Source organism: Crocuta crocuta, unplaced genomic scaffold, assembly GCF_008692635.1.
Source record: "Crocuta crocuta isolate KB4526 unplaced genomic scaffold, BGI_CrCroc_1.0 scaffold556, whole genome shotgun sequence".
Taxonomy (NCBI): Eukaryota; Metazoa; Chordata; class Mammalia; order Carnivora; family Hyaenidae; genus Crocuta; species Crocuta crocuta.
In genome coordinates this window covers 2360357-2381458 of record NW_027527436.1, presented here as the reverse complement: position 1 = coordinate 2381458, position 21102 = coordinate 2360357, and the positions used below count along the sequence as shown (strand labels likewise).

General features: G+C 37.1%; 1 protein-coding gene across 1 annotated transcript in view; it reads left to right on the top strand.

The window, feature by feature from the left end:
- The window catches only part of USH2A (usherin), a 717315-nt gene that overhangs the window by 466205 nt on the left and 230008 nt on the right, over window positions 1-21102 (top strand). The window contains exons 41-43 of the mRNA XM_077759473.1: window positions 6508-6842; window positions 7719-7841; window positions 18101-18264. Of these exons, the coding sequence (XP_077615599.1) occupies window positions 6508-6842; window positions 7719-7841; window positions 18101-18264 (622 nt within the window). The remainder of the gene's footprint in view (window positions 1-6507; window positions 6843-7718; window positions 7842-18100; window positions 18265-21102) is intronic.

Sequence of the window (21102 nt, the reverse complement as noted above, 5' to 3'; positions counted from 1 at the left end):
GTGCTTTAGTGGCTCAGTCAGTTAAGTGACCAATTCTTGACTTCAGCTCAGATCATGACTTCATGATTTGTGAAATCAAGGCCTGCATCAGGCTCTGGGCTGACAGTACAGAACATGCTTGGGATTCTGTATCCCTCTCTCCCTCTCTCTATCTCTGACCCTCCCCTGCTCATGCTGTCTCTCTCTCTCTCTCTCTCTCTCTCAGAAAAAACTAAAACAGTAAAAAAATAAATAAAAAAGAAGTTCCTTCAATGTTATGGGGAAATAATCTATTTATAATAATATGTTACAGATATGTTTTCCCAATATATCTCTTGGAGTTTCACTTTTTTTTAATGTTTATTTATTTATTTTGAGAGAGAGTGTGTGCATGAGAGGGAGACACAGAATCTGAAACAGACCCCAGGCTCTGAGCTACGTGTCAGCACAGAGCCTGACACGGGGCTCAAACCCACAAACCATGAGATCATGACCTAAGCCGAAGTCAGACACTTAACCGACTGAGCCACCCATGTGCCCCTATTTATTTATTTATTTTTTAAGTTATTGTCAAGTTAGCTAACATACAGTGTAGTCTTGGCTTCAGGAGTAGATTCCCATGTCACCACTTATATAGAGCACCCAGTGCTCATCTCAACAAGTGCCCTCCTCAGTGCCCATCACCTACCTCCCCAACCCCACAACTCCTCACCCCCATCAACCCTCAGTTTATTCTCTATTTAAGAGTCTCTTCCCTCTCTGATTGTAACTTATTTCCTTCCCTTCTGCCATGGTCTTCTGTTAAGTTTCTCAAATTCCACACATGAGTGAGAACATATGATATGTCTTTCTCTGACTGACTTAGTTCACATAGCATAATACCCTCCGGTTCCATCCACGTTGTTTCAAATGGCAAAATTTCAATATTTTTCATTGCCAAGTAGTATTCCATTATATACACACACGTATATTATAGGATGTGGTATATTATGTAAAATATGATTGTATATAATATATAATATTATAAAATGTATGACATAAAATATTATATATATGTGTGTGTATATATATGTATATATATATATATATATATATATATATATATATATATATACACACGACATCTTCTTTATCCATTCATCAGTTGATGGACGTTTGGACTCTTTCCATAATTTGGCTCTTGTTGATAGCTCTGCTGTAAACATTGGGCTGCACGTGCCAGTATGAATCAGCACTCCTGTTACATTTGGATAAATTCCCAGTAGTTTTATTGCTGGGTTATAGGGTAGTTCTATTTTTAATTTCTTTGAGAAATCTCCACACTGTTTTCCAGAGTAGCTGTACCAGTTTACATTCCCACCAACAGTGCAAGAGTGTTCCCTTTTTCCACATCCTCACCAGCATCTTTTTTTCTTGAGTTGTTACTTTGAGCCACGCTGACCGGTGTGAGGTGGTATCTCAGTGTGCTTTGGATTTATATTTCCTTGATGATGAGTGATGTTGAGCCTCTTTTCATGTATCTGTTGGCCATCTGGATGTCTTCTTTGGAAAAGTGTCTATTCATGTCTCATAAAAGAAACTTCTAATAATTTATGATAAAAGATTATTCAATAGAAAATAATGTATAAAATATGGATATTTAAAGAGGATGATATGCAAAGTGTCAATAATATTGGAAATATTTATACTTCACAAAAAATGCCAAGAGAATGTGAACTAGAGAAATAATTAAATAATAATTAAGAAATAAGTAAAGTAGTAAGTAATACATAAGCACAAGCTAAAAGGAGTAGTAGTTTTAATAGTATATTATAATACAGATCATGAACACTTTCTTTCATTTTCTGTAGTAAAGAGAATTACCTCAACTTTTCAGAAACTAATCCATCAATAATGATTAAAATTAAACATAATGCACCTTTTGGCATACAATTCTTGCTAATCTAGCCAATAAAAAATAAATACAATGATATGTTTACATACATTTTCAAGCATTGTTGTTAGCAGGAAAGAAATATCAATAACTTAAAAACTGAGTGATTTAGGGGTGCCTGGGTGGCTCAGGTGGTTAAGCATCTGACTACGGCTCAGGTCATGATCTCACAGTTTGTGGGTTCGAGCCCCACATCAGGCTCTGTTCTGACAGCTAGCTCAGAGCCTGGAGCCTGCTTCAGATTCTGTATCTCTCTCTCTCTCTCTCTGATCCTCCCCTACTCACACTGCCTCTCTCTCTCTCTCTCTCTCTCTCAGAAATAAATAAAAATAAATAAATAACTGAATGATTTGTTTTCAGTCATGAAAGGAATATTATGTGGGCACCTGGGTGGCTTAGTTGGTTGAGCGTCTGACTTCGGCTCAAGTCATGATCTCAGAGTTTGTGGGTACAAGTCCCATATCAGGCTCTGTGCTGACAGCTCAGAGCCTGGAGCCTGCTTCAGATTCTATGTTTCTTTCTTTCTCTGCCCCTTCCCTGCTCATGCTGTGTCTCTCTCTGTCCCAAAAAGAAATATAACATTTTTAAAAAGGAAGGAATATTATGTAACAGCCAAAAAACAAAAAACAAAAAAAAAAAAAAGAAAAAAAGAAAAAATAAGAATATGTCTGTGGTCTATTGTTATGTTTAAAACTTAAGTAACAGATTACTAGGAATAGAATAAACAATTTTTTGTTAAAAAAATTTAAAAGAGAGACAGCTTACATATGTGTGGGTATATTTGCTTTGCTTATATGAACATACCAGATAGTATGGAAGAATATATCCCAAGATAGTACCTGTTCATTTTAAGAGGGTAGCTTGCTTTGGAGAAGGATGGGATGAGGTAGAGGTGAAGGGCCATAACCCACTTTCAGATATATTAACATTAGTTTTTCATTTAAGATATTAGATTTGCATCTTGCAATGAGAGTATAAGTACAGATATATGTGACTTTAAAAGAAAGGAATGCCATTCTGAAAGAGAAATTTAATTTTATTTCAACAAATACTTATTATACACCTTATTATGCATGAGAACGTTTGCCAGGGAGTCTGTGTTAAGAGGAATTGCTATATGGAGTCAAATAGTCCATGCCCTTGGTCCTTGTATGAAGTAGTCCTAGAATTATGCAATCGTGATAGACATGAAGGCAAGGATGCTCTCTTCACATTGAACATAAAGGAAATGAGGCTCAGAGATGTTAGGTATTTCGCTCAAAGTCTCACAGCTTTAGTTGAATATTCTGGATCACCAATTAAGGACATTGATTCTGATCCCATTCTCAACCCATTATGTCAATCTTCATAAAAGCTCATTCATAAAGTTCTTAAATATAGTCTGATGGAGTTAAGAAAGAAAGTTACAATGTTTATTTGTTACTTTCAAGCCTGAGGCCAATCAACTGACCTGCATTCATAAATGTTTGCTTACTATAGGGATCTTTGAAGGTGTCTTGATTATCTTTTTTGAAATTTTAACCTATTTTTTTTATTTTAGAGAAATAGAGAGAGAAAGAAAGAGGACACACGTGAGAGGGGAAGGGCAGAGAGAGAGAGAATCTCAAGCAGGCTCCACACTGAGGCTCCAATGCAGGGCTGGAGATCATGACCTGAGCCAAATCAAGAGTCAGATGCTCCACCAACTGAGCCCCCAAGGTACCGCTAGAGGTGGCTTGATTCTTTAAGGCAAGCTACTCTTCAGGGATCTGAAAAAGTTGGTTCAAGTTAGTTGCTCCTTAAACCCTTAACCAGCTACCCACGTGTTCTTTATTTCTGAAAAATAATAACTAAACAAAAAATGGAAATCTAACCAATTATAAACTGCTCAACAGAAAGAAATAATTATGGTAGGCAGGGCATCTCTGAAATAAGCATTATATTTCTACCCAGAAACTGTAATTCTATGTTAAATATTTCAATATAAAATTGTTGTTTTAGAGAATACATCTCTTACTAATTCAGGCCAGAAACATACTCTTGATCTGAGTTTTCTGACATGCAACAATATTTCATAACCCTTCCTATGGACAATGTGTGTGGGGGGCGGGGGGGGGGATGGAATTAAGCAGCTTGAAAGTTTTAGTCTCATACATTTTGCCTGCACTGTAGTAAATGTGGTCTTAAGCATAGGAAAGGACAGGATATAATATTTAGTGAGCTGGCTACCAAAAAATCTTGAACACATTTATTTTTAATAATGGCTCTAGGATATTTTCAGGAAGGTAATCAAGTTAGAAACTATTTCTGTTAGCCTACTGACTATGATAACAATGGCCTTCTCCACATAAAAGTCCTTTTTTGTAAAAGTAGATTCATGTCTTCCAACTAATTGCTGTCAAAAGACTTTCTCCTGAGTCGATACTTTTTAAATGAGAAAAATAGCTAATTTTTATATGTAAACACTTACAGTAGAGAAAATAGGGATTTTTTTTCCCCCAAAGATCTTCAAATGACTGTCTCCAGAGTCATTACATCTAATCTTTTAGTCTCTTCTGGATATCTAAAGTTTTATCTTATGAGCACTTTTTCTCTGCCTGAATACCAAGTTCCCAATCAATTCACTGTTAGCTCAACTGCACAGACTATCTCCTAAGTTTTAATTCTTTCAAGTGCTGCCAAACCTTGACCTGAACTCTGAATNAAAAAAAAAAAAAAAAAAAAAAAAAAAAAAAAAGGGTATTCCACATATCAGTCAGGTTGAATTTAACTGCCATAACCCTTCCACTTTTCATTTACATTACAAGTATCACGAAGTGCTCTGAGTTTGACTCATTTTTTGAGTACCCAGAGCATTACACCTACAACACAAATAGAATTCTATGTTTCTTCTACAACCTTTGCTCTTTAGATGTCTTTGATTTTTCTCTACCTCCAGACAAATCTGCAATGCTCAGAAGGTAGGCATTTAAAACTTCTTTCCACCCCAGCATTGTGTGGACGACTCAAAGAAGAACTTTTTCAAATTAAGAATGGTTTCAAACCATGTAGTAAAATCTGAGTAGATTTTGGGCCCTTGTTAGTTATAAATGAGGAAAGGAATTAGCCAGCTGACATGTGGTGGGAGCCCTTACCGTTTACTAGTAAGAATGCCTTCTGGAGGGGTGCCTGGGTGGCTCACTTGGTTAATTAAGCCTCTGACTTCAGCTCAGGTCATGAGCTCATGGTTCGTGGGTTCGAGCCCCGTGTCAGGCTCTGTGCTGATAGCTCAGAGCCTGGAGCCTGCTTAGGATTCTGTGTCTCCCTCTCTCTCTGACCCTGCCCTCCTGATGCTTTCTCTCTCTCTCTCTCTCTCTCTCTCTCTCTCATTAAAAACATTTAAAAATTAAAAAGAAAAAAAAAGAATGCCTTCTGGAAATCTCAGGTGACATTCCTTATGGAGGAAATTGTTTATTCTTTGATTTAAGATAGAAAATGATGGTCAATACTTCTCTATTCTTACTTTTCCATTACTTCTTTCTGACTTTGATTTTGTAGAGAGCTACATATGTGGATATCATTATATATTACTCTATGGAAATTTGTCTTTTAAATTTTCAAAATAACTGTATGCTAAGGAAAAGAATATAATCTGATACAGTTACGGAACTCCACCTCTGTGTGCATGGCATTAAATGGGTATATAGTTTAAGCCCTGCCATCAAGAAGTGTATAGTCTATTTAGGAGTTAAAATATATACTCTAAAATTTAAGGAACATTGTTTAATGGCCTATGAACATTTTTCTAAGGCTCTTTTACCCCCCAAAACATGAATGTGTTACCACTACAGCCTTACAATATTTAGTCAAAAAAGGAAAATGTTAAACATTATAGTATTCCATTACAAAATGTTCCTTTTTTTTCTAATGTTGAAGTCCACATGTTAATTAAATAAGATCATCCTTTGCTTGCCATTTTAAAAGCTGATCTCTTATCTTTGACAATGGAAGTTACTATTGCTTTACTGTCTGCATTATGCACACTTGGGATTCAGGAATTCAACTGTGCATCCTCAGAAAATGTAAATAATGGTCCTCCACCCCCACCACCCAAAAAAGAAAAGGAAAGGAAGAAAGAAAGAAAGAAAGAAAGAAAGAAAGAAAGAAAGAAAGAAAGAAAGAAAGAGGGTAGTGACATATTTAGAGTACATACTAACAGTGCAAAGCAATGAGTTCTGATGTTTCATTTAATTGAGTTGTAAACAAGAAAACTGTCAAATCCTGCCTCTGCCTTATTGATGCATGTGGATGTGTGAATTTTCTCCATGTGTGTGCTCTGTGTCCTTTAGAACACCCACAGTGGAGATGAATTGCTAAGGTGTGTATTAGTCTGACAGTCTTAGAAAGTATCACGACTAAAAGCCAAACCCAGGAAACAGCATTTCATTTGGTTCCTGGTGTACTGCTAATTGATCCCAAACCCTTCATTACTGTCTAGTGCAAGAGGCTAAGTGGAAAGGAGGCATTTAGAAAGTGACTTAAGTGAAAACAAGGCAGAGCAAAATTCTAGGCCTTGTGAACTTCACTTGCTCTGTTCCTGTGTTGTCACACTGATTCTAAATTTATCTTTTCTTTAGGTCACTTGGAAACCCCCACTCATCCAAAATGGAGACATGCGTAGCTATGAGATCCGCATGCCCGACCCTCACATCACCATAACCAATGTTACTTCCTCAGTGTTAAGTCAAGTAATTACTCCTCTGATTCCCTTCACTAATTATTCTGTCACCATTGTGGCTTGTTCAGGAGGTAACGGGTACCTAGGAGGGTGCACAGAAAGTTTACCCACCCATGTTACCACCCACCCTACCCTACCTCAGGGTGTTAACCCATTGCTGGTGATTCCACTAAGTGAATCATATATTGGAATTTCATGGCAGCCACCATCCAGACCAAATGGACCTGATTTGAGGTAAGAAAAAGTGACTGTGCTTTTGGATTCTCTTATGGTCTTATCTCAAGGAAGGAAGGAAAGAGACTTTTACTCAGGGGCCAATGTAGACTAATTCCTAATGGATATCCCCCACTCATAACTTGAATACAATTTCCTATAGCATATCTTTACTCCTACAGAGCCATAAAAGCTCATCAAGATCAAAATATAATTTTGTGAAGCTCTAAAACTTCGTGAAACAAATCACTGTTGTCTAACAGTTCTTGATGTAATCCTTCTCTTGATTTTCAGGATAGATTTTAATTATATGTTAGGCAAACTTGACGCATGTTCTAAATGATACATTTACACAAATATGCCTCAAAATTCAAAAGCTAACACGGTAATTCCTTGGCATGGTATTATGATCTGGAAACTTGTAAAGAATGTGCTCAGGGACATAGATAAGTTGAAAGGGAAGTGTGTGATTCTGAAATAGCTTTTTAACAGCCTAAACTTGACACTTAGCCAAGAGTAGCAAGTTGATAATATTATCATTATTTATAAAGCCCTGATGGGTTGAAGTCTTAGGAAATCATTACCTTTTACAAGCATTTTGTATTTCTACTTTGTGTGAAACTGGCGATAAAGTTTTGGCAAATCTGAAATAGAAGAAATCTAAAATGTTATCATTCTTTCTGATAATAGTAAAATGTGAACGTAGCTGATTGTTTCAAAATAATTGAATATGTGAATCTTGAGGTAGAAGACAATGATTATCTGGAAAAAACTTTGTGATTGTAAATTAAGATATTTACATGCACACACCAGATACTCATACCATGAAACAACCTGAATTTTGGTAATAACATTAGTTGAGATAATCCTGATGTTTCTGCTTGTCTTTTGCTTTAGATATGAGCTTCTGAGACGTAAAATCCAGCAGCCACTTGCATCAAATCCCCCAGAAGATTTAAATCTGTGGCACAATATTTATTCAGGAACTCAATGGTTTTATGAAGATAAGGGTCTTAGCAGGTGAGATTACAAAAACTGTAAAAACAAATGCTGGCATTTAGTCTTGGGTACGTGGAATAGTTCAAAGTATCTTAGTGTCTTCATTGTGTGAGCATGTTATCAGTTGTGCAATAAAACATGTTCAGTTATTATCTGTGGCATTAATCATCGAACTGCAACAGTCAGCATGTTTAATGTTTGCCATCTTAACTGTTCACTTAAAATAAGCCTTTTGAAGTTGAACTTGTATATGTTGGAGCCTTAGCCTATTGCCTTTGTCACAGCTTTAGCAAGACGTGAAAACTTAATCGAAGAATTTGGAAATAGTGAACATGTTCAAAATGGGGGGGATGACTGGGCATTTACAACAGACTTATTATAACTTCTGGAAAATAATAGTTATAATCGATGCAGTCCACACAAAAGTTATTTACTTAGCACACCTGGGACCTGGAAGAATTCAACAAAGGGTTCAAAGGAACCAGGAAACAGGCAAATAGGTAACGTCAGCAAAGAGTAGTGCGCGGGAGGACCCGCACATCTAGGTCTGTTTCATCCTGTGCTGGAGAGCCAGGTTTGTGACCTGACGCAAGTCACATACCTTCTCCAGGCTTAACTTTTATTGTATATAAAATGAGGAGATTGGATGGGATTAAATGACTTCTCAGCTTTGATGAGTCCAAGCAATGTAATCAAATTGCAACAAAACAAACAGCAACAACAAAAAACCACAAATATTATTTTATGAGCACTTTTCCGACACGTTTTTAAATAACTTTTCTATCATCTTAACCATTTTCCTGGACGCCCCACTGACTAGCTCTACTCTGATCTCTGTTTACAACTCTGGCCTGGCGTCTCACCTCTTCCCCACCTAGACTCTGTTCCAGCCTCATTAACATCCCTTCCAAGGCCTCTGACACGGAGCACTTGCTAACTCACTTTCTCCCTATTGCTGTCCTCTCCCTTTTGTCTGACTAGATTATCCTTCACATCTTGGCCTGGAAGTGGGCTTCCCTCCCCACTCTTCCTGGTCTGACTCAGCTGCCCCTTCAATGTATTCTTAAAACACTCTCACATATCACCACTGTCATCATAATGTACTGGGCTGGCTACTTGGCTGGAAACCCCACTATATTGTCAGATCCACCATGAGGTAGGGTTTTGTCTTCAAGACCACTGTGCCCTCAGTCGCTACCATCCTGCCTGGCACATAGTGGGCACTCGGATCATTGTTAAATTAAAGAATACGATAACTCAGTAAACGGTAGGTTATTTCATTTCTCTGTGCGTTAGGAATATTAATTGTAGTGTTATTACCTTTGGGGAATGGATAAAACTATGGAAAATCCCCCGTCCATCTTAAAGGATTCTGGTGGGAAAACCTTACAGATATTGTAAGGTTCTTGGGGGGAAGCAGCACATAAATCTGATGAAGCAATAGAGTGAACCACGTGAAATTGTCATTTATGTAAGTCCACCTCAATTATCATAGTCTCTAGATTATTCTCCTCTATTTTTGACTCACTGTTTACTTAACCCAACATCATTATATAATTATCACTTCAGTTGAAGAAATTCATTTATTTAGCAATTTCTTCTTGCTTACTATATGCTGAAAGGCACTGGGATGAGAAACAAAAATTAATTCAGCCTAACTCTTGCCCTCAAAGACCTCACACTCTAGTGTAGGTAAACACACCACACACATGGCTATACGTATATTAATTGCCTTCATTCCAGTGAACTGCGTAGTCACCAACACTGCCTCGGGAAATCATATAGAAAAGTAGCTTTCTATTATCTGTGAACTCTAAGTGCCTTAAATATAGCATTTTCCAATATAAATAGGACTTGACTATTTAACGTTACAGTCAGATGTTTAGCCATGTTTGTCTGAAAAAGAGAAAAAAAGCTCAGAAGGTTAATGTTTCTTTATAGAAGAAATGAAAACTTATTAAGGAATTAGGGCCAAAGCCAAACATTTATTACTGAATTTTTAGTGATGCCTTTAAGAATTTTTAATGAGAGGTCCAAATCTAAGTTTTAAGAAAAGAAATATAGTTAAATCCCCACAAATTAAATTGGAGCATAAGATGACATAAACACTTTGATGACAGCTGCTTCTAGAAGGGGAGTGTATATCTAACCAAATGTGCTGAGGAGGTATTTTGGCTAGTCTCATAATGCTAAATGTCAAGGGATTTTCTTTTTTCTTTCTGCTAGAACTAGCAAAAAAAAAAAAATCTTTTTTATTCAAATGACTGATATAACTCATGTAAGCAGCTTGTGATAAAAAAACAATATGCATTTCTTTTTAATATTAAAAATAAATGGTGTGAATCTTCATATTATGAGAATGCTTTTTTTTAATCCCTCTATTCTTTGTAAGTCAAAAAACAAAAACAAAAACAAAACTAGAGACCCCTTCAGCCCATGGAAGTTTCTCTCAAAACTCTGAGAGAAAACTGGAAATTAGTCCACTGGTGGACACTATGGGCTGTGGCTATTTTTCTGTTAAGAAGTGATCTGTTTCAGTAGATGCCACCATTACCCACCTTGACTGCTGGCAGCCAGGGCTCATCACCCTTGCTGGTAAACTAGCAGTCTCTCAGATTGCAGAGGGGAAGACCTGAGCCCTCAGCTTACTTTGCTACACACCTGTCTACCAGCTCCTTAATGACCCTACCCTTTGGCATTTATTTGTCTTGTTGACTTATTTGTTTGGCTGACTGTGTTTTGGGTGGGGAGGTGTAATTGAATTCTAATGCCTTTAAGAAGAATATGCAATTTCCTATTCACCTCAGACTCCACCGTTCCTTATTTCCTTCTTATGTATACATAAATAAATGGAACATTGAAGTGTTTGTTCCCAACTTGACCTGATATTACCATAGCTACATCTGGAATCAGCTTTAAAAATGGACGTTTTCTTGATATAAAAATAAAATTAACTTTAGATTCAGTGAGCATCACTTTATGAATGTATCTGTGAGTATAAATATAAATTGAGGTCAATTCCCTTGGTCAAGTGGTATATTCTGGTTAGCTATATGTGTGTGATCTATAGAAAGCACAGCAATTTAACCTAAATTGTTATTATTCTAAAATTCAAATGATTCTAGTCGGGTTTTTTTTTCCCTTTACATCTCCATGTACTGAATAGAACATTGAGCTAACTATCTAGATAATTTAGTTTAAACAAAAATTATTTTCTTATGCTTATGTTGGGTAAGGAGTGATTTTGTCTGACTTACATACCCAAGTTGTCTCATTATGTGATTTTGCTCTGGGTAAACAAACTCATGTAACTGTGGGTTTATATGACTTGTCAGTTTCTAACTTTTCTTCCTTAATAAATAATTCTGTGCAAAATAGCCAAGTTATGGTTGTTGGGGGAACCATAATTTCAGGTTCCCTGACATTTTCATCACTTGATAAACCTGGTAAACATGCTGTTATCTTCTGATGCTGCTGAGGTGAACCAGGCAGGGTTTTAAGGGGGCAGTGACCCCCTTCATTGTAAGCTTCAGCCCATGCTTCTGGTTTCCAGCACCTTGTTTTCTGAGTGATCAAGCAAAACTACCAAGAACACAGTGATGGCGTGCCCTCCTTTCTGTTTTGGATTGATGTAGGAAGAACAAGTTATAAGAAATAATAGATTATGACTTGTAGATTATAATAACTTAGCTGTGAATAAGTTTATAAAGGGAGATATGTTCTAACTCCAGTTCCTTTATATTATTGATAAATGTCTAACTGCACTTCTTTCACAATGACCGAAAGAGAGGCCTCCATGTGACTCCTCAAGGATCCAATAATTGTCCTATCTTTAATTGAAAGTACTCAATATTAAATATTCATATTATTTTCCAAGAATAGTTGGAATTGAGTGTTTTAAAATTAAATTCTTTGGCTAAATATACCACAAAATCTAAGTTTATGTTTTCTGACATAGATTTTAACTTTTTTACAACCTTCCAAAATGAAATGTTTCAAGCCCTAAAAGAGGATGTACTTTCTGGCGAGGGGGTTCCCAAAAGAATATACTTTTCATTACCCTCCTTCCCAATAAGATCAAAAGAGCACAAATGACATGTCCTGCTTTGCTAATATGGAAATAGTGGGCCAGTTCCATGGCGCCTGCTTCTGTAGGGTGAGTATATTTAAGTAGTAGCTGTTCAGTACAAGTGTACATTGTACATATGGAGTGTATGTGTGGAAGGAAGGCTTTCTCCCATGCACACTAACATGAGCTAGATCCTATTATTTTCTTCATTAATATCAAAATGTAAATACATATTGAGTATCAGAATGAAAGCCAACTTCTGTGAACATTGGTGTGCCACCTCATAGCAAGGCACTAAATTCAAAATGAGCAACTCTGTGTCTATTTCACATTTACATTACAGTAGTAGACTCTGTGCATTTCTCCACTGAGATTTTTTTTCATTGCTCTAAATTTACCCCAAGCTATCATTTTCCAAGTGCCATCATATGAAACCTTTCCTCATGAAAAATGAGCCTCCAAATGTGGAAGAATGCATTTTGTCATAGGAGATTTTCTTTCCCTAATATTTTATTCAAAAAAACATCTGATCTCTGCATTGCTTGATGACATAGTAAAACAAAGACAAAAATATCAGTAAAATTATTTTAGGTGTGGCATTCTGGTAGCATAAATATAGATGGCCTCATAATAGGACAGCTGCAACTTGCCTTCACAATCTAGAAAGTACCATATTATAAAAGTTTTCAAGGGTGATAAGCATTATTCTTCAATATCAAAAGAAAAAACCTTTAGTAGTATTTTTAGAAGCAGCAAATAAGTAGTGTAAAGAAAAAGTAGATACCATCACTGACATAGTCAAATAGCTGCAGATTTAAGCAGTAGAAGCAGTGTTGCATTTTTGTTTGTTTATTTGTCTATTCCCACAAAGGATTTGGGGATGTAAGGAGCAGCATGCTAGCAGGGGCATCTCCAGTGATGCTGTACTTGGACGTATGGTGGCTTGTGGCAGATATGAAGAAGAGTTAGTGAGAGAAGCAGCTGAATTGCCTGATTTTTCAGGAGCATGATTTATACTAGTGACAATATTGACACACGAATTCTGTTAGGACATCAATAATGTTGACACATTTTTAATTCTGATGAAAATAACCTGAGGCATTCTGTGGCTGCACTCAGGAATTTTATTGGTTACAAAAACACATCGGACCCTTTCAAGATACAAGCCTTCACACATTTTGCCATGGAATAATTCTTCCCACTAGACAGATGTCTTCACTGGGCCGTATGCCGCCCACCATCAACACCTAATCCAATGTCACCTCCTCTGTGAAGACTTCCTGAGTGGTTAAGGTTAGATTAGATGCTCTACTTGATACATGTTCGAAGAAAAAAAGAATAAATGAGCACGTATTTTAGGGGTTCTCATTTAAATCCATATTTCTGTAAAAAAAAATATGTACTCCAGAAGAACAGATACCATGTTCATTATGTTTAGCACCTAGAATGTTGTTAGTGTTCAATAAATATTCTTGAATCAATGAACAAATGAATAAGTGAGATGAAAAATCAAACATGAGAGAGCAGTATGTGTAAAAGATACATCTTGCCAAAGTTTCTATAGGGCTTATTTCTCTATTGGACAAGTAGATTTTTGTGACTGGACTCTACCAAATTATATATGACCTGAAAGTTATGAGACCAAATGCCTTAGTAACTATGAAATATCCATTCATTCATTCATGTAATTTTCTACTCTGTAAATAAACAGATTCCTGGGGTCATAAATACTTCAGCATTTGAACAGAACCTAATCTTCTAATCACTTGACTAATAACAACTGAACCTTGAAACAAGTACTGTTCTATAAATAAGTTTTTAGTGTAAATTTTCTTTTACAAGGAAAAATACCATAGTCATTTGTATAACACAACAAGGTTTTCTATTTTCTGTGTATTGGTGAAGGGAGGGGCTTAAGGATGGTCTTAAACAAATTAGTGATTTAGAGAATTGTTGTTGTTGTTTCATGTTTATTTATTTATATTTTGAGAGAGAGCATGAGCAGCGGAGGGGCAGAGAGAGAAGGAGACAGAATCTGAAGCAGGCTCCAGGCTCTGAGCTGTCAGCACAGAGTGAGACCTGGGGCTTGAACCTGCAAACTATGAGATCATCACCTGAGCTGAAGTTGGGCACTTAACCAGCTGAGCCACCCACGTGCCTCTAGAGAATAACTATTGTAATAGCCCAGTCTTCCTAAATTGACCCCAAACAATTGGTTTTTTTGGCTACAGATAGACTCTCTATAAGTGTTCATTCACTTTGCAGATTTTAAAAGTTGTTTCCTATACAGTTTAAAATGGTACATTTTGGGGGCACCTGGGTGCCTCAGTCAGTTAAGCATCCAACTTCGGCTCAGGTCATGTACTCACAGTCTGTGGGTTTGAGCCCTGCATTGGGCTCAGTTCTGAGTTCTCCCTCTCTGTCTCTCCCATGCTCATGCTCTGTCTCTCTCTGTCTCTCAATAATAAATAAAAATGTTAAAAAAATAAAAATAAAATCGTACATTTTTCAAGACATACCTAGGGAACACGATTAGTATTTAGAGAAGAAATCAGTTGGTATACACATGTTTTGCATGAGTATATGATGTCAATCCATCTAGCATTTTTCTTTTAAAAGTATTCTTTTATTATTCACTAAATGGAATATCACCTGTGATGTCAATAATCAACATGTAGATCCAACTAAAAAACAACACAACTTGAGTAGATGAAAAAATACCACTTTAAGCACACTAATACATACATTCTTTTTTGACATGAAATGGCAAAGTATAAACTGACCCACATAGTCGTAAGTATATATACTGACTAACATAAAGATTAGGCTTGGAATGCAATGAAAACAGTGTATTTTAGTATTCCATGTAAGAGAATTCAAGATCTTATATCCTGAGAAATTTAACTTAACCATGAAAGTTAAAGAAAATGCAAAAGACAAATTCATGAACTTCAAGTCAAATTCCTAGTGATTTCTCAATTAAATAAAATAATAAATAGTAGAAAAGATTTAATATTAGTAATTGAGGAAAATATAGGCTCACTTTGTCATCTTAACTAGTGGTATATAACCTTAGACAAAACCACTTAACTTCTCAGAGTCCTAGTTTTGTTTTGTTTTTTTGTTTGTTTTTTTGTTTTAAGTTTATTTTTGAGAGAGAGAGCACCAGCAAGCGAGGGAGGGGCAGAGAGAGAGGGAGACACAGAATCCGATGCAGGCTTCAGGCTCTGAGCTGTCAGCACAGAGCCCAACGTGGGGCTCGAACTCACAGACCATGAGATTGTGACCTGAGCCGAAGTCAGACCCTCAACCGACTGAGCCACCAGGTGCCCATCCGAGTCTTCGTTTTCTTACTTGTAAGATGGAGCAAGTTTTGTTTTTATTTTAATTTGAGGTACAGCCATGTCTCCCTCAAAAATTCTAATATTACTTTCTAAAGAGGCATTCCAATTACACATATCCACATGGCCTCAATATCTGCTATGTAGCTATAAATTGTATATTTCACCACACCTAAATTATAGTGAAAAAGCTTAAATTATCACAGGAGGAACTGAGGGCCTACAGAAATTTTTTACAATTTATCACTTGTTCACCTGATGTTATTAATTCCACTTGCAGAAAAGAGCCACAAAAATGGTATCCCTTTAAAGCCATAAAGATTGCTGAATGAATAATAGCACAAACATGTGAAAGAAAAATTCAGACATTGTAGGAGAGAAGATTAGGCATCCAACCTCTAGCTAAATTTGTTTTAAGCCATTTTATGAAGTAAAACACAATTAAAAGTATTTTGCCCAAGGAGAGAGCTAATGAAGCCAAGGTCGCTGGTTCAATTCCCAGGTGAGCCATTCGCTTTTGTTTCATTCCATTGTCATGGACTTGCTACTCTCTTAACCCCAACTCACCATCCTTCAGATTCATACTAGTGGTTACAGAGGAAATTTGGTGAGACTCTTCGGATACCTAAGCAAAAAGCTATCCCCACTGCCAGAAAAATAACTCATGGTCAAGTCCCAGTCATATGACATCATCCAAGTATTGAAATATCAGATTATCATTGATATCTGATTCAATAATCAACATATCATGATTATTATTGCTATTGTTATCACCAGCATTATTACGTTGGCAGCATAGCATCATGGTTAAAAGAGCAGGCTCTAGAATCAGACTGTCTGGGTTTGAATCCACACTGTCTCATCAGCTTGACAAATTGGGCAAGTGATGTAACTCTTTGAAATTTATTTTCCTCGTTTTCAAAATAGTTGTCGTAATAGCACCTTATATGGTAATTGTGAGGAACTAGTGAGTTAATACATGTGGAAAATTCCTGAAACATATTAACTACTACGTAAAGGTTATTATTATCTTTCAGTTGTCTTGGTCATAACAAGTATTTGCCACTTGCTGAAAGCATTTGTATTAGTTTCCTTAGGGTTGCCCGAAACAGACTGGGTGGCATAAAACAACAGAAATGCATTCTCTCACAGTTCTGGAGGCTAACAACCCAAACTCAAGGTGTTGTCAGACCTATGCTCCCTCCAACCTGTGAGGAAAAATTGTTCCTCGCCTTTTCCAACTTCTAGTGGCCTTCCAACCTTCACATGTGATGGTAAAACTTTAATTTCTGTCCCTGTCTTCACATGACCATCTTCTCCCTATGTGTCCCCCTTATCAAAAATTTCCTGTTTTCTTTTATAAAACATTAGTCCATTGAATTTGGGGCTCTCCCAAATCTAATATGACCTCAACTTGATTACATCTGCCAAACCCCTATTTCCACCTAAGTTTACCTTCACAGGTACGAGGGGTAAGGACTTAAACGTATTTTGAGGGGAGACACAATTCAACCCAATACAAGTTGCAAAGCAGACAAAAAGGAAAGAAAAACATGCAGAGAAAGGATAAAACGTACTAATGTAGAAAATCTGATGCTAGACTTTTTTGGGTCTAGCAGATAAATGGCTTCAAAGAAATCCCGAAGCCCTTTCCTGTCACTACAGCAGAGCCACACCTTCCATGTGGCTGCGGCAGAGTCCCATGTCTTTGGGCTGTGAGTGAGAAACAAGATGAGGCAAGCAGACTTCTACAACGGTGTGTGCAAAATGCTGGGAGAATCCCGATAGAATTATTTTGCACAACCCTGAAAATGGAGTCCACCCTTTGTCATGCCTGATAAGTTGTGACTTATGGAGACAAATTCCATGGGCCCCTCACTGGATGCAAGGGATCCTGGATGATGTGGGTGGGAAACCCAAATAAGGTGATGATGATCTGAGTCCTGGATGGCCCTGGGCGTACTTATGTGTCGTGCACCAGGTTTAAGCAAGTTCCCTGATCTAAGCTGTTGTCCAGGCAGAATCTATAAATAACATGTGACTGTGTCTAGAAATAACATTTTCCTATCTGGGCAGTTTTGAGCCAAACAAAGAGAGCATGTTAGTCTTCTACCTGCAAGAACCAAAAAGGATAAAGAATTGATGGCTTTACTCAATCATCGATTTCATATATGACTTGGGAAGTCCTCACCACATGACATCTCCATACCCAGTTTTCTCCTTCCGCAAAGCAATATTCAGTTTCCACTGTACTGACTCACGTAAACATGTTCGCATGACGGCAAAATACAGCTCGCTGTAGCAAAACTCTCAGCAGGAGAATGCTGTACACTTTGGTCACAGTTACTATTTAATTTAGGGGTTTATCTCTCTTCCAATGAGATTATGGGGAGGAAGTATAGTTACAGGAAGAAAACGGTGATGAGGGATTCTGATATTTGAAAATGAATGAGTTTCCCCAAAAGAAGAGCATAAAACTCTCTGGATCAAATTCAGATAGAGAGCTGGCTGGTTGCCAGATTTGTAATTGCATCTTGAATTGAGCTGTAATCCTTACCACTTCTGAACACAATAAGAATGAGAAAATGATAAGCCACATTTGTTTTAAGCAGTGGGTATTTGCTTTAGCATTCCTAATAAAATATTTTTCCTGACACTTTGGTGAAAGCTCCAGAGTTACAAAAAATATGTCTTTGTGTAGGGAGGGTAAGGAAGATAATTTTATTTTTTAGGGCACGGGGGGACAGAAAATTGTAGGTTTTGAAGGAAATTCTGTATTTTGTGAGGAAAAAGACAATTATGTGTTTTGTTTTCTGTAAAAGCGAAATGTATAATGTATAATAATAACCTTTTAAAAAACAACCTTTTAGGTTTACAACGTACGAGTATAAGGTGTTTGTACACAACAGCGTGGGTTTTACACCAAGCGAATCAGCTACCGTGACGACGTTAGCTGGGCTTCCGGAGAGGGGTGCCAATCTCACTGCAACTGTTCTTAACCACACGGCCATAGATGTGACGTGGTCTAAACCAAGTAAGTAAGCTTCTCAGGCCTTAGTTTCCCCTTAAGGTATTAGTACCAAAATGAATTTAAAGTAGACTTGTTAATGGGGTCCCTGGGTGGCTCAGTTGGTTGAGCATCTGACTTCGACTCAGGTCATGATCTCACGGTTCATGGAGCCTGTTTAAATGGTTCTGTATCTCCCTCTCACTCTGACCCTCCCCTGCTTATACACACACATACACACACTCTCTCTCTCTCTCAGAAATAAATAAAACATTAAAAAATTATTAAAATAGACCTGTTAAAACACAACACACACACACACACCCCAAAAAGCCGCAATTTCTGCCTATTCTTCAGAGGCAGATTCTCCCAAACTCTACATCCTTCCTGGGCCTTCTCTCCCTCTTCCATTCCTTTTGCTTGGGAATGTCATTTCTTTCACACCAGCCAGTTGTGTCAGAAATGTCCACATATTAATTTGATACAGTGTGATATTGTACACTTTCTTGAAGAAAGCTCTGCCCTCCCATCTTGTAACTCATCACTTATTAGCAAGAACCATTGGCTAGGATTGCCATAATGTGAGGATTTTTCTGAGTGAATCATCTTCAGCCCTGGTGGGAGGCAGAATTCCAGTTTGGCACGGGACAGTGGAGCCTGGATGTCATCACTGAACTTGCTTCAATAATGCAGGGGGTTCACCCTGGCCCCATTCAGAACACACCTTTATGGACAGTTAGAACAGCTCACAGATGGATCTAATCTGCTCTGCCATGTTTTAGAAACCACAATAACTGAAATTTCAAGTCTAGTTGGTCAGTAGAGTAGCATTTAATAGTGAACCTGTTAATTTGTAATAATCCATTTTCACAATCTGAAAATAAAAACACTTGGGGTTTCTGGGTGGCTAAGTCGGTTAAGGGTCTGACTTCTGCTAGGTCATGATCTTGCTGTCCATGAATTCAAGCCTGCTTCAGATTCTGTGTCTCCCTCTCTCTGTGCCCCTCCCCCTTGTACACGCACGCTCTCTCTCTCTCTCTCTCTCTCTCTCACACACACACACAAATAAAACTAAACATTAAAAATATATTAAAAATAAAATAACACTATGTATCATGGAAATATGTATTGTAAAAATTCTTATAAGTATTAGTATTATCAAATACTGAGAAATATCTGATTTAGAAATCCCCAATTAAAATGTTTCTCTTATGAAAGAAAACTGTACCTGCCAGGATAATCATCTACTATTACATAGAAAGATATAAATCTACTCCTGGTTGGTGAATAGTAACCACGTGACTTTGACTCAACTTTTGAGTTTTGTTACAACATAAGACATGATTTCTGTGCCATTGAGAACATCTGAGTGAATTTGCTTTCATGTTATATCAATTGTGAATTAAAACTAGTATTAGGTGACATTCATTATAAATTAAAATCTGTACTGGTTCTGTTGATCTATGCTGCCACTAAGTAACCCATTTTTAATGGAAGACTGTCACCTAGGGTTTTTATAAGGTTGCACGTTTCTAATAGTCGGTGTAACCTCTATTGGGATCTTTTAAACCATTTAAATGGAAGAAGTTAATTGCTGCTTACGATTACCTCCTGAAACACCTCTGGGAAAAATACAAAGTTTTTACCTGGATGGATTTTTATGTATATTTTCACTCATCTCTCTCTTCCTCTTCTTTACCCTCACCACCTGATTCATCTTAAGAACCTGCTCATAAAGGTGGATGTCCTCCCCCTCATCTGACATTTGAATACTGCCGTTAAGAGCCAGCTGCTGAATTTTTGCCAATTTCGGTCCTTTACGTTATAATTGCATGCCTGAAGTAAGCATGCTTATAAAAACTGACAAACCTAATAGATCTGCAGCAGCTCACTGAAGTTTCATTACCTTGGTAATCCGCACCTCTGACCTTCGGGATGTAGGTAATGCAATCTGCTGTTATTTCCATTCATACCTTAGAAATATTTCAGATAACTATTTGTGAGCACAAAGGTTAACTCTCAGAAGAGGGTCAGCTCTTGTTGCATTATCATTTTCTTCCTCCATGCAACCTGCTCGCCTAAGTAAATTAACTAGTCACTCCTCTGTGATAGGGCACCTAGTTTTATAATTTTAATGCAAGTTGTTTTCTTGATTCATGGGATATATTTGACACATTGTTTAATATGCTAAAAGACAGATACCTATGGGTTGAAAGTCAGCTGGATACATTTATAAACATTTACTCATTAAAAATTATCTTTTGCAAAAATAAAATGTATTTTAAAAAAACATAGTCTTTTTAAACTATCACCACCATATGCATACACTATTTTGGTAGCTGTATATTTCTGGTAAATTTTTACTAACCACAGATGAACAGCAATGTTTAGAAGCACCCATTTTAAACTTTTGCATCACTATGTGATGTCATGTGAGGGAAACGCATCACCACATTTCTTCATTTTTAGGGCACATGTTGCAAACTGGCAGCACACATACCCACCTCCCATCTCCCATTCACTGTTTTGTCTGTAGCATTTAAAAAAATAATATTTTGCCAACGTTTAACAATCAGATGATCTCACATAAAGACGATGATTTGGGGATTGATCTGAAAAAACAACTGACTGGGTGAAACTATTCCCACGTTGCTGGAGAAATAATATCAGCTGTCATTGAGTAATGGCTTCCATTCCAGCCAGGTCAGACACTTGCCATCTTCCTGGTTCCTATAGAGATAGGAGGGTCTTATCCCTGTTCGATATAGTAAAAGTTTATATTTCAGCCTAAATGAAGTACCATGAAGATAAATTATATTAGTGAAAAAATCATATTTTCATAAAAAGAGATACAAAAACACCTTC